A 14,560-nucleotide genomic window follows, 5' to 3' on the forward strand; every position below is an offset into this window, starting at 1 on the left:
AGAAAACACAGGTTTTGTTTCTCTTTTAATTCATTTTATGTGTTGTCTTTGAGTTGCATGAGATTTGATTCATTCTTATGGTGAACTCTTAAAGAAAGTTTGCTAAGATGTTTCCTGACTATTTTGGTTTGTCCAAGACATGTGTTGTCTTAGATGAGTCTTAATGAAAGTATTTTCTGAGTTGTGTTTTATTAGAAATATTTTCTGAGATGTGTCTTTAAATCGATAAAAGTATTTTCTAAATTGAGTATTTATTGCAGATTTGTTTGGACCTGTGTGATGGATGAAGTGCTACCCTGTACTATTGAAGGTGTAACTATCGACAATGACAATATCACTATACCACATTCAGGTAAAAAAATGAAAGAAAATTAAAGATGCTCCACTGCTGACAAATGATCATTTTTCACTATCAAACACAGGAGCAGACGATTTAGTATTTTTCTTCAGTTACAAAAGTTACTTACTTTACACCATAACCACAATTGAAAAGTTTGAGCTTCTAATTTTACTTCAAGTTAAAAATATGAAAAATAATTGAATGCATCCCGAAAAAATTCCGTGACACTATATCCTATATGGAATGAAGCACTGATTGCTCATGCACCAAAGGCAAAATAAATTACTTTATTTTACTTTTTATGTTAATGAGACTTATTTATACACAATTAAACACCTATTATTCTTTAAATGATGAATATCATTTATGCTCTGTCGACGGTGGAGCATCTTTAACAAAACATAAAATACTAAATTGGCGACTGTTTCACAGGGTACCCCATGGCTCGAAAGAGACCTCTTTAGCTCAGAATAATTACCACATACTCAAAAGAGATCTTCTCTTTAGCTCAGATGTTTTAGCACATGGCCCAAAAGAGATCTTCTCTTTAGCTCAGATATTTGACCAAATGGCTCAAAAGAGATCGTCGCTTCAACTCAGACATTTTCCCACATACCCCAAAAGAGATCTTCTTTTCAGCTTGGATATTTTACCACATACCCCAAAAGAGATCTTCTCTTTAGCTTGGATATTTTACCACATGGCTCAAAAGAGAAGTCTTCTCTTTAGTTCAGATGTTTTAACGCATGGTCAAAAGAGAGATCTTCTCTTAAACCCAGATGTTTTAGCAAATGGCCTTTAAGACAAATCTAATTCTCTTTAGGTCAGTTGTTGAAACATCAAATTTAATGTAATCCAGATTAAAGGTCGCCATTAAATAAATAAAAAATGGCATCCATTCAGTTTACGTTGAACCCTCCCTCCACCTCAAAGTTACCCTCACCAAAAGAAATTGAGACCCATTAAGGCATTTCATGTCATCTTAATAGATACACGACAAGTGACACTTTGCAAAGCTATCTTCATTTCCTTACCACATTGTTACATTAAACGTACAACATATGAATCGTCGCAGAAATATGTGTTTCTATAAAACGGCCGGGATTCAGCTTCATAAAGATTAAAAGTAGATCAATATAGAACATGAGTAGAAAATGTTGTAGAAAAGCAACATTTACTTCCATCCCCGCACATAACAGCCTAGCTGTCCCCCATCTTGACGTCTTGGTTGAAGCGCAACGTTATAATGACGTCATGTAATCGTGATGTCATGTACAATACATTCACGCTCAATTTTGCGCCACTTAAATATTGCCTGCTTACCTGGGCACCATTGCAAATAGTACTCATGTGTGCAGCCAATCAGATCCAGTATTCTGTCACGTGATGTACTAAAGAGAGATATTCTTAGCTTGGTGGGCTTTTTAAATGTTCAAACATAAAAACCAGTGTGTAATTGACAGATTGCTAGTTGTTAATCAAAACGCACATGACTTTACATTTTGTATTGTGCAGGGTACAATATTTTCTTTCATATTGACTATATAGGTACACATATGTTTACAAACATGAGGTGTAGATATACTGTCTGGCAATCGCTCAGAGGTCTCTTCAGGGACTTTGATCTCTTTACTTTAATTGTTTAATTTTTGTCCTCAATTTAGATTCTACATATGCCCTTGGTACAAGAACTCTCAAGGTCAACCACAATTTTACCTTTGAAGTGACTGTGAGTGCAGCTGAACGATTGGATGGAAAAGCCCAACGCCATGTTTCCGTTATAAATGACGTTCAGCCAGAGTTTGAGTTTATGTATTAAGTTACTCCTTCTTTACCTTATAACAATATTCAGTACAATTCTGATTTATTTGTTTGAAAAACTGCCAAGTATTAGTAGTCTATGCTTTTGTTAAGTAATGCATGTTCGACATTTCGTTACTTTTAAGGTATTCGCACATCAAGAAGAATTAACTTCATCCATTGTTTTAAATACACAATTATAATATGTCCCACAATGTTCCAAATCTCAGCAAAATTAAATCCTTACTGTGTGAGTATGACCAAAAGCAATCACCAATGCCAGCAAGTATTGGCAAATTTATGAGTTATTGAATTTTGAATTTAGTAAATAAGTCTTCAATAGCTAGGTTTTTTCAAATGTCAAGTATGATAACTGCCATTTAAACCACATTTTGCAATAAAATTCTTAACAAAAAAAAATCTAATTAAGATAACCTTTTTATTCACCTACTTTTATTGCAAATATGAAATATACAGAATTATATAAATTGAAATTAAAATACCAAATTTTTTAGTTTAATCATATTTGCTATATTAAACACAAATACAAAAATTGTTTTGTTGTTAAGACATGGATCTTAATTAACATAATTTGATTCAAAGCCAATATCTTTTAAGATTTAAGACCAATCTGTTTAAACTAGTGATGTTTTGCATGCCTTCATGTATATATCACTTCGTAGGTATACTTGAACATACTTTGTATTAAGTGTCTATATATGCATCCATCCTAACTTAAGATATTACTGTTGACTCATAGGTTTGTAAATTTTGGCAAAATAAGAAAAAAAATTGTACATATTTCTGTCAACAAATAGCCATGCCATTATTTACTAGTTTAGCATGTAGTAGATTTGAGCGGTTTTTTTGTGTGATTTGATTTTGAAAATGTAAATGTTTGAGTTATTTGACTATTTAATTAACAGATGTGTAAGCAACTGCCAGAGTAAGTTGGTGCCAGGTACAGATTGGGAAGTTTACCTGAATCAGATACAAGATCCGGAATTCCTGCATCCTTGGTCAAGTATAAGTTTGAGTTGGCAGCTGTACAAGGGGAACGAGGCTTTCCTAATGCAGAACTCGACATCCCTACTGGTGGATGGAAGCCTGTTGGATATCGACACTGTCTATAACATCTTTGTAGAATGTAAGACCCTTGCATCAATACAGTCTACAAGTCAATTTCTTGTACTGTTAACGAAATTTCTTTCACATGCAATTTACTTTCCCGAATTTATCGTTCCATGTAACTGCTCGAAATTTTAACCTCACGAATTAATAACTTTGATTATCATTTATATTGATAAGAATCCCTATTTAAATTTTTAAATCTGCGCATGTTAATTAATCTCCTTGAACTTGTTTTGAAATTAAGATCGCGAAATTTAGTAGCCGCATAAGAAAGTTTGTTTACAATACATCTGAGGATATCCCATGATTGATACTGGGGAAAAACAAATAGAACGTTTCACCCCTTTGGGGTGAGACAAGAAAATCTCAACCCGAGGGGTAAGATTCTAAATTTGTCAAACACAAAGATTTGACAGCTTAAGAATCTTTTGGCAAAAGTTGAGATCACATTCTCATGAACTCCAAAGAGTGAAATATATTTTCTCTTACCCTGTATACCAGTGATACTGTGTCCTCAAATAATGATGAGTCAGGATTGCGAGCAAGGCTGACTTAAATTGACCTGAATGAATTGTTGTTGCCCTATCAATTGTTGTCATGCTAAATAAATTTATTGTGACATCATGAAAAGCCGCTAGCAGTTTGTACCGCTGTCCTAGAAATCCTTGAGTCAAATTCCCTGATGTAATTTTATTAGGAATGTCAATATTTGAATATTCATTCGGTATGTTGGTACATGTATTCGAATAAGAAAAGGCTGTTTTGTCTAGGCGTCACAATTGATTTGCAGTCAATGAAAAGTCTCTCCAGGACAACACTAAAGTCTGCTGACATATGCAAAAATATTACACATATTAAGTTCCTGATTATCAGATGAAATGTTTGATAAATGAAGATTATGAACCCTGCTTTCTTTTATTCTTTCCCAGATCTAGTTGCTGAAATTACAGACGAGTTGGATTTGAACGGAACTGTCCAGTTGTTGAATGTCACAACCAATGACTTACCAGTCGTTGGTTTCTGTAACTGCACTCCACTTCGTGGCTTTTCTGATGTCACAAAATTTTCAATTTCCTGTACTGATTTCTACGATGTTGACACTCCGTTGACATATAAACTGACTTCAAATGGCATAGGTAAGAGAATATTTTAAGACCAAACAGCTATAGATAGGTTAAAGTTTTGTAAGACATCTTTTTATACCCCCCCCCCATCCCCCCAACTCTCCGCAATAAAGTTAGGGGGGTAAAGTGGAATCAGCTTTAAGGTTGCTAATGTCTGTCTGTCCGTCTGTCCGTCTGTCGAAGAATTTTGTCAGTACAACTCCTCCTAAACTACTGGACTAATTTCAATAAAACTTAGCAGTATTGTTTGGGACCATGTGACACATGCATGCAGGTTGGGTTTTTAGGTCATCTGACCCGAAGGGTCAGGTTGACCTATAGTCGTCATGTTTCGTCCGTCGTCGTCCGCCGTCCTCCGTGCGTTAACTTTTCACATTTTGAACTTCTTCTCAAGTTCTACCAGTGTGATTTAGCTGAAACTTACATGAAATGATCCTGACATGGTCCTGACAAAGTGTTGTTATTTTTCGGGTCAATCCAAAATTCAAGATGGCCGCCACAGCCGCCATCTTGAAAACACAGTTTGAACTTCTTCTCAAGTTCTACAAGTGCGATTTGGCTGAAACTTGCATGAAATGATTTTGACATGGTCCTGACAAAGTGTTGTTATTTTTCGGGTCAATCCAAAATTCAAGATGGCCGCCACAGCCGCCATCTTGAAAACACATTTTGAACTTCTTCTCAAGTTCTACCGGTGCAATTTGGCCGCAACTTGCATGAAATACTTCTGACGTGGTCCTGACAAAGTGTTGTTATTTTTCGGGTCAATCCGAAATTCAAGATGGCCGCCACAGCCGCCATCTTGAAAACACATTTTGAACTTCTTCTCAAGTTCTACCGGTGCGATTTGGCTGAAACTTGAAGAAATGATCCTGACATGGTCCCGACAAAGTGTTGTTATTATTCGGGTCGATCCGAAATCCAAGATGGCCACCACAGCCGCCATCTTGAAAACACATTTTGAACTTCTTCTAAAGTTCTACCTGTGCGATTTGGCTGAAACTTGTTAAAAATGATCCTGACATGGTCCCGATAAAGTGTTGTTATTTTTCGAATCAATCCGAAATCCAAGTTGGCCGCCACAGCCGCCATCTTGAAAACACATTTTGAACTTTTTCTCAAGTTGTACCGGTGCGGTTTGACTGAAACTTGCATGAAATGATCCTGACATGGTTCCGACAAAGTGTTGTTATTTTTCGTGTCAATCCGAAATCCAAGATGGCCGCCACAGCCGCCATCTTGAAAACACATTTTGAACTTCTTCTCAAGTTCTACCGGTGCAATTTTGCTGAAACTTGCATGAAATGATTCTGACATGGTCCTGACAAAGTTTTGTTATTTTTCGGGTCGATCCGAAATCTAAGATGGCCGCCACAGCCGCCATCTTGAAAACACATTTTGTACTTCTTCACAAATTCTATTGGTGCGATTTGGCTGAAACTTGCATGAAATCATCCTGACATGGACCCGACAAAGTGTTGTTATTTTTTCGGGTCGATCCGAAATCGAAGATGGCTGCCATGACACTATATCTAATTAATTTCCTATATGTTAAGGCCCTTGGGCCTCTTGTTTGAAATAAAATTTGTTGAAAGAAATTGAAAATGATCCTGACATGGTCCTGACGAAGTGACACCATATATAACTAATTTTACTATTGCCAAGTTAGTCAGATGACCGTTAAGGCCCTTTGGGCCTCTTGTTTTTTATATTTTTGTTCCCATATGGTAACCAGGTTACTATACACAGTCTTCAAAGTTCAATTATTCCACCTAACCTACTGGATAAATTTCAATGAAACTTGACAGTACTGTTTGGGATTATGTGGGGATGTGCATTCAGGTTTTTGTTGGTCAATATAGACAGGTTAAAATTTGTCCATACAACTTGTAAATTGTTGTTATGTTACAGTGCTACAAGAGGAAAACAGTGGATATTTCTCCAATGTGTTGTTGCCAACAGGATTTGCTCAGACAGATTACTATTCAAATATCACAGTCCAAGTCACAGACTCTTTGAATGGCACTGTTGCTTTTGATTTCATAGTGCAGGTAAGATGTTAGATACCATTTTTAACCAAATAAACGCTCAGGGCATTTAAAAATTAAAAAAAAAAGTAAGAGAGTGCTTCAACCGTAAGATTCAAGATGACACATATATATATATAATACCAAGAAAAAAAGTACGTGTCCATGTAGATTTGAATATATAAAAAAAAGTCAACGACTTTCCTCTTGTACATTCACCATTTTATGATGGCTCTCATATATATAATATTAATAGTCATCATGATTCGTCCGTCGTGTCCGCCGTCCACCGTGAAAAAACTTTAGAATTTCTCCATTTTTACAGGTGCAATTTAGCTGAAGCTTGCCTGAAATAATCCTGATATACAAGTCTCGACAAAGTGATATTATTGTTGTTTTTCTGGTCAATCCAAAATTAAAGATTAAAAGTTAAAAATTAAAATCACAGGCGTCATCTTAAAAACACAATTTGAAATTCTCAAGTTCAACCTGTGCCATTTACCTGAAACATGTCTGAAATGACCCTAATATAATCTCGGCAAAGTGTTGTTACATTTTGGGTTGATCCCCTAATGAAATTTACAAAAGTTTATGTAATATGTAGCATAGAACTGCATGATACTGTTTGGTACCTGCTCCTATTTACAAACACACCGATGAAATTGTATAGATGTCACGTCTGAATCGTCTATACTTTATATCAGGACCTTTCTGGGTTTTGTTTTATTAAGTATTAATGTCGGCACATGTTTTCTGAAACACCCTATATATTGTATTAATCAAATATAATGTTGTGACAGGTATACCCCTCACTGGCTGAGTACAAAGCCAGTATAAACCAACCTCCTGTCAATGTGTCTGGATGTGAGGTTAGTCCAGCCAGTGGGATAGCGTTACTGACCAACTTCTCTGTGGCCTGTAGTGAGTTCACAGATCTTGATCCCCCCATCACCTACAGTCTGTATTTGGAAGGTAATATGCCCTTAATACAATATCATACTCGTCATATGTATACGCTAATAAAGAGATTTATAAAGTTTTCAGACCTGGGGACTGTCTTCCAAAAATCTCACTACTCTGTATACTTAAAATATGCTGATAACGAACTTTTGTCATTCCTCATCAAGGTTCCTGTGATATATATGTAATATATATATAATGAACCATGCTTATGACAAAGAGATTTTGTTGGCCCCCAGAGGTTTGTTTAACGTGTTTTACCGTTTTGCGTATTGTAAAAACAGTACCATCCTCGATACTCCAGGGGTTCCGATCACTTACGTTCTCTACTCCCCTGGAATATTTCATAGTAAAACTGGAGGGAACAGAACAGAACAGGACTTTGGTTGACTGTGTGGCTTTGAAGTTGACATCGCTCTCTCTGTAGCCTTCAAAGTAATATTTTGCATGCCTATGATTTGTTCAAATTTGTTTGCCTGAGTTTTTTCCCTCAGTTTTACAATGAGATAGTCCAGGAGTATAGAAATTGTTTATGATTGGAACCCCTGGAGTATGGAGGATGATATGGTCCCAACCAGAAGTCAAAACCTCACGCCAACGGAACACTCAGACTTTAGTCAGTGGGACAAAGCCTTAATGTGGTAGGCAGGGTCATGTAGGCAGTAACGAAACTACTTAAAGTAATGCACATAAAGTGGTTTTTTTTATTCACATACCCAGTACTGTAAGTCATGAAAGTGAGACATATAGCAATTAATGCTTATGTCTGTCTCATATTAATCACAACAACAAAGATTTAGTCATTTAAGGTAGTCATCTAAATACAGAGGATTCTCGTAAACTTTTTTGGATTATATCACAAAATATCAAAAATTATTTCTGAAATTGAGATTGCTTTTAAGTCAGCCATTGTGGTTTCATTCAGAGACAATACATATAGTAACTAGAATTTATCAATAATGGGTGACAGATGACTTGGTCATTTTGGCTTAATCTGACCGCTCACCTTTGCGGTCCACATCATGTTTTTTTTAAACGTTTTCTGGAATTTTAAACAAAACATATCTTAATGAAAAATAAATCATGATAGTCATTTTAAGCCATATAAGTGTTTGGTTGTATTATTTCACTCGCAAACAGAGGTTCAAAGCATTGTGGTAGATAAGGTATATCTTCAGTGTCTTGCAAACAAGGCAAAAAATGACTGTTAGGAATATATTGATCATAGATATTCTCAAAAATATAACTATTGGAAAATTTCTTTAATTCATGTCCATAAAATGTTTTATTCATTTCAGATTTTCTACTCTATAGAGGGAATAAAACAACAACAACAGCTTTTGTTCTTGGTGAGGCTTTCGGGGAAAACAGTACAACTTCCTTATCGTTTAAGGCCAATGATGTGTACCATGCTACAACAACTATAGACATTCTTGTACAGGTATGTAAAAGGAATGGGTCAGTGTTGCATGCTTCTTTGGATCAGTCAGAACCGTGGATTTTCACAACAGTTTGGTTTTACAAGTTTAACGCCCATTAACAGCCATTGTCATTTAAGGACGTGCCAGGTGTCTGTTGATGGAAGAAAGCTGGAGTACACGGAGAAAAAACCACCAACCAACGGTTGGCAAATGCCCTGCGTACAATTTGAACTTGCAATCCAGAGTGACATGTATGGTACCTGTCAATTTCTTTATAAAGAAACTTTTCTAAAAGCCTGATTAAATTAATTTGGTAATTGAATAATTGATTGGTCAAGTTTATAGAGAACTCTTCAAACAATAGTAATACACTATAATGTATAATTACTCATACATATGGTTCTCTAGCCGTCAAAATTTGACTTCATCTTTATGAGTGTTGAAAAGAATTATTGTAACTAAAGGCAAGATTAAGTATCTTAGCCTATTATCTGGAACAGGGGTATTACTGCTGTTTATTTTTTTTTGGTATCAAAATATTTTTCTTCCACTTTAACAGGTGTTGCCATTTGAAACAGATGAAGACATCTTGGAATTTTTGCAAAACAATTTCATCTCAGGAGAAACAGGTACACATACTGTAATGTAAATATAAATAATTTTCGTGTAATATTTCTTAGTTTTGCATGCACATGTAACTTTTCACGATGTTCATATTTACGACAAATATAGCTTCTGACTTGTAGATTATTGTTTAATGTATCCATATACCAGTGTAGATGTCTTTACTCTGATCGTTTCCCTGGAGAAAGTGATCCGATGTTCTCAAAATCTTGACATCATATCATTTTTTCATTTATTGTTTCTGTCTTGACGTCACAATGAGTTTCCATCCAATGAAAATATTTCCAGCAGGTCATATTTCACTTATTTTTTTAAGTGACACTTGCAATATGATATCAGGCAGATGATATTATAAAACATAAGAAAATGTGTTTCCATATAAAATTTACCTTATTCTATTTCAAAGACACGTCCCAGCTGTCACTACAGACCATTGGAACCATTGGGAATGTTGTGAATGATGACTCGACAAACAACCACAGTACTGAGACTGAAAAGGAGGCAGCAGAAAGACTAGAATTAAGGACAGAGGTACAAATTTACAGCATATACTGTATTTACAGCATATGCTGAAACCATGCTTCTGTGTATGTCGGCATCATGCTTCAGATTTCAAAGCATGAATACATCATACAATTGCTATGCTTTATTTCAGCAGCATCAATATGCTGAGTTCATGCTACGATTTCATGATGTATTCATACTGACTATATGCTGTATTCATACTGAATATATGCTGATTTCATACTGAATATATGCTGACCATGCTTAAAATTTTTTTGGGGCCGCGGTGGCCGAGTGGTTAAGATGTCTCGACATATTACCACAAGCCCTCCACCTCTGGGATGCGGGTTCGAATCCCATGTGGGGCAGTTGCCAGGTACTGACCGCTGGTCGGTGGTTTTTCTCCGGGTACTCCGGCTTTCCTCCACCAACAAACCTGGCACGTCCTTACATGACCCTGGCTGTTAATAGGACGTAAAAATAAACAAACCAAACGCTTAAAATTTACTGGTTATTCCTATTGTGGATACGATGAGTAATAGAAAATTACATAATTCATTATGCCAGTTTGATATTATATAAATACTACCTGCATTAGAGGGTGACAGTGCCTATTATTATACTTCAAGTGAGAATCCTGCATTCTGATTGGTCGAGAGATATTTGGTATTTTACACTATAACACGGCAGGTAACATTACAACAATAAGAAACAATAGACACGTTCGTAGCAACCCCCTAGCAACGTGTGATAGTGTATTTTTGACAGTGCAAAATATTAACCGCCCGAAAAAGATGCGCACTCGTTTCTTTTTTCGACGCCATCTTTGTTTTTTTAAGCGACGCTATAAAATTTATCTGGAGCTATTTAGTAATAGTTTCGCCAAATTAGTCTATTTGTCCATAATTGTTTTTCATATTAAGGACGGAGCTTTCCGTTCACGCCATTTCGCTTACCGTCAAAGCGATATATGTTGGATTTTATGAACTCGTCGGTGATTAGGTGAACGGAAGACATGCGAATTCAAGGGTCTTCGTGACGTTGCTAATGTTGTAAACAGACGACGGGACGAAACTAAAATTCCTTGAGATTTACGAGATTTACAAAAACGTTGAGATTTTTACAAACGCAGGAGACAAGACAACAAGAATTTTTCACTAAATGCTTATTGTGAGTATTCTTTTTTTTATAATGCAATGATAGTTAGCGCTACTGAGTAGAAGCTGATATGCTATTCTACTGCTGACGGTGACTGTTCGTCTTTTGCTAAAATCAGTTAAATGTTTCGAACGTGTCTATTGTTTCATATTGTTCCAATGTTAACTGCCGTGTGATAGTGTAAAATACCAAATATCTCTCGACCAATCAGAATGCAGGATTCTCACTTGAGGTATAACATTGTAACTGATTTTAGCAAGAGTCGAACATTCACCGGCGGCAGTAGAATAGCATATCAGCTTCTACTCAGTAACGCTAACTATCATTGCATTATAAAAAAAAAGAATACTCACAATAAGCATTTAGTAAAAATTCTAGTTGTCTTGTTTCCTGCGTTTGTTAAAATCTTAACGTTTTTGTAAATCTCAATGAATTTTGGTTTCGTCCCGTCGTCTGTTTACAACATAAGCAACGCCACGAAGACGCTTGAAATCGCATGTCTTCCATTCACCTAATCACCGACGGGTTCTTTAAAACCAACATATAGCGCTGGACGCTTAGCAAAAAGGTGTAAACGGAAAGCTCCGTCCTTAATTTGATAAAAATATATTGATAAATAGACTAATTTGGCAAAAATATTACTAAATAGCTCTAGATAAATTTTGAAGCGTTGCTTCAAAAAACAAAAATGGCGTCGAAAAAAGAAACGATTGCGCATCTTTTTCGGGCGGGTAATATTTTGCAATGTCAAAAATACACTATCACCCGTTGCTAGGGGGTTGCTACGAACGTGTCTATTGTTTAATATTGTTCCAATGTTAACTGCCGTGTGATAGTGTAAAATACCAAATATCTCTCGACCAATCAGAATGCAGGATTCTCACTTGAGGTATAATAAATAAATATCTCATGCATGTAGATCATGTGACATGTATTCACATTACTTCATATTGTATAAGTCTATAACATTTGGTTAATTTGTCATGGACATATATATTGTTAACCAACTTATTTTTGTGTGTGATTTAATTTTGTATATTTCGCAATAAGATATCGCAAAATAAATTTGCTGTGAAAATAAGTCGCCACAAAGATATTTTACATACAAGTAAAGTAGTTTACCATGTATGGGAATCAACCCATTCTATTTTAAGAATTCTTTACTAATTGATTATTAACGTAATTATCCTCATTTAGAAAAAAAACAGATAAAGTACGTTTCATTACAAATATTAATGTACATCTTAGGACTTTAACACTTGCAGATATTAAATAATCTGTAAATGGTTTCTGCAGTTGTAAGCTGGCCAATTCAAATATTTAAAGATGCTCCACCGCTGACAAATGGTATTTTTTCGCTATCAAAAACAGGAACAGACGATTTTGTATTTTTCTTCCTTTACAAAAGTTACTCACTTTGCACCATTACCACTATTAAAAAGTTTGATCTTCTAATTTTACTTCAAGTTAAAATATGAAAAATAATTTTTTGCATCCCGATAAAATTCTCTTGCATTATTTTCTATATGTAATGAAGTACTGATTGTGCATGCACCGAAAGCAAAATAAATTATTTTAGATTATTTTTTCTGTTAATAATAGACATATATATACACGTTTAACACCAATTATTGTTCAAATAATGAATATGATTTATGCTCTGTTGGCAGTGGCGCATCTGTAAGTTCAAAATAAACTTTAGAGTTAATTTAAAACTGGATTTGTTTCTTCTACATCAGATACGGGAGTCATTAACAGAAACCCTATTAAGCATTGAAATAGCTCCTAGCATGGATGATGTCGAGCAGGTGACAACAATACTGGACTCACTGACGAAGGTCACGGAGGAGGTTTCCGAGAAACAAGAGGTAAACATTGAGTGATGAATTGCAGTATTGGTATTTTGAATATTTTTTAGAGTTTGGGTTTAATTAATACCTTTCTTTAACTTGATGTTTTGTTTTTAGCATTAACAACAATTAGTCTTTGAGAACTTATAGTGGCTGTATGCAGTGCTCCTGTTAATATGAGTACATGAGTAAAATACCCATTGAAAATATGTCAATTACCCCTAAAAATGGTATGGACCTATTCAAATTACGGCCCTACAGATATTTGTATTACCTTAAAATCAGTTGAATTTAGTAAATTTAGATTAAAGATGCTCCACCGCCGACAGAGCATAAATGATATTCATCATTTAAACAATTATTGGTGTTTAATTGTGTATATATATGTCTAATTAACACAAAAAATGATATAAAATAATTTGTTTTGCTTTTGGTGCATGCACAATCAGTACTTCATTCCATATAGGATATAGTGCCAGGGAATTTTTTCGGGATGCGATTAATAATTTTTCATATTTTTACCTTAAAGTAAAATAAGAAGCTCAAACTTTTCAATGGTGGTAATGGTGTAAAGTAAGTAACTTTCATAACTGAAGAAAAATACTACATCTTCTGCTCCTGTTTTTGATAGTGAAATAATACCATTTGTCAGCGGTGGAGCATCTTTAATTTAAGTCATTTTTTAAGGGTCTGCATCATTGGTGCTCTTATTTCAGATATACATTTGCGCAATTGCTAGTTTATCATTACTTTATACTATAACCACATAACTTTTATCTAATTTTTTCTGTTAAGTTTTGGGTTCGCACAGAAGTCAGAAAAGTGCGAATATAATTAACCACCCCTCCAAAAGTTATCTGGCTTAATTAACACTGCTGTATGTCTACATAGTGTTTCTAAAAGAGGCTGCATGATCATGATATTTCTAGTGCCTTTTGGTAGAATCCTTAGTTGAATCAGATACATTCAATAACTCATATAAGCAACGCACCATAAAAAATATCGCATTCTATATTGGGGTCATGGTGGCCGAGTTGCAAAGATGGTCCAGTATATATACCACATACCTTAAACCTCTTGATCTCAAGTTCGAAACCGATGAAAGAGTGTTACTTGTCAGGTACTGGTTTCCACTGGTTTCTCCAGATTTTCTCCTCTTACTAAATCTGTGATACCCTTGAATATCCCTGGCTGTTGATAGGATTACTAAACCATTTACCCATCCATTCAGTTTTTTAACTGTACATATTCATTTTTGGCAGATTTATACAATTATCTGTGCATAGAATTATAGTGAATGATCTGCTAAAGGGCTGATTACAGTGAATTGATGGATTTATTGATTGTAGATACCATAAACATGGTTGTTCTTTGGTTATTATTTTTGGTTGATACTTGTTGTTTCTATTGGGGATGCATTCAAATACATAAAATGTTAATGTGTTTCAGGAACTGACTATCAATGTATATGGAAATCTGGCTGAGACACTATCTGATTCCGAAATGACTGATGCCACGGAGAAACAGTCAACTTCAAAGTAAGTCTGGTACCTCTATCTTACATTCAGAGGGATAACTCCTCTTAGCATGGTTTTCAGATTAAGTCTGGCATCTCTATCTT

General features: G+C 35.2%; 1 protein-coding gene across 5 annotated transcripts in view; it reads left to right on the top strand.

Moving 5' to 3' along the window:
- The window catches only part of LOC138335318 (polycystin-1-like protein 2), a 72,347-nt gene that overhangs the window by 37,557 nt on the left and 20,230 nt on the right, over positions 1-14,560 (top strand). For all 5 annotated transcript variants that reach the window (XM_069284346.1, XM_069284348.1, XM_069284347.1 and 2 more), the window contains 11 exons: positions 261-352; positions 2,005-2,152; positions 3,067-3,287; positions 4,201-4,407; positions 6,307-6,446; positions 7,223-7,394; positions 8,681-8,823; positions 9,363-9,432; positions 9,834-9,958; positions 12,829-12,957; positions 14,389-14,477. In XM_069284346.1, the coding sequence (XP_069140447.1) occupies positions 261-352; positions 2,005-2,152; positions 3,067-3,287; positions 4,201-4,407; positions 6,307-6,446; positions 7,223-7,394; positions 8,681-8,823; positions 9,363-9,432; positions 9,834-9,958; positions 12,829-12,957; positions 14,389-14,477 (1,536 nt within the window). The remainder of the gene's footprint in view (positions 1-260; positions 353-2,004; positions 2,153-3,066; positions 3,288-4,200; positions 4,408-6,306; positions 6,447-7,222; positions 7,395-8,680; positions 8,824-9,362; positions 9,433-9,833; positions 9,959-12,828; positions 12,958-14,388; positions 14,478-14,560) is intronic.

Source organism: Argopecten irradians, chromosome 11, assembly GCF_041381155.1.
Source record: "Argopecten irradians isolate NY chromosome 11, Ai_NY, whole genome shotgun sequence".
NCBI lineage: Eukaryota > Metazoa > Mollusca > Bivalvia > Pectinida > Pectinidae > Argopecten > Argopecten irradians.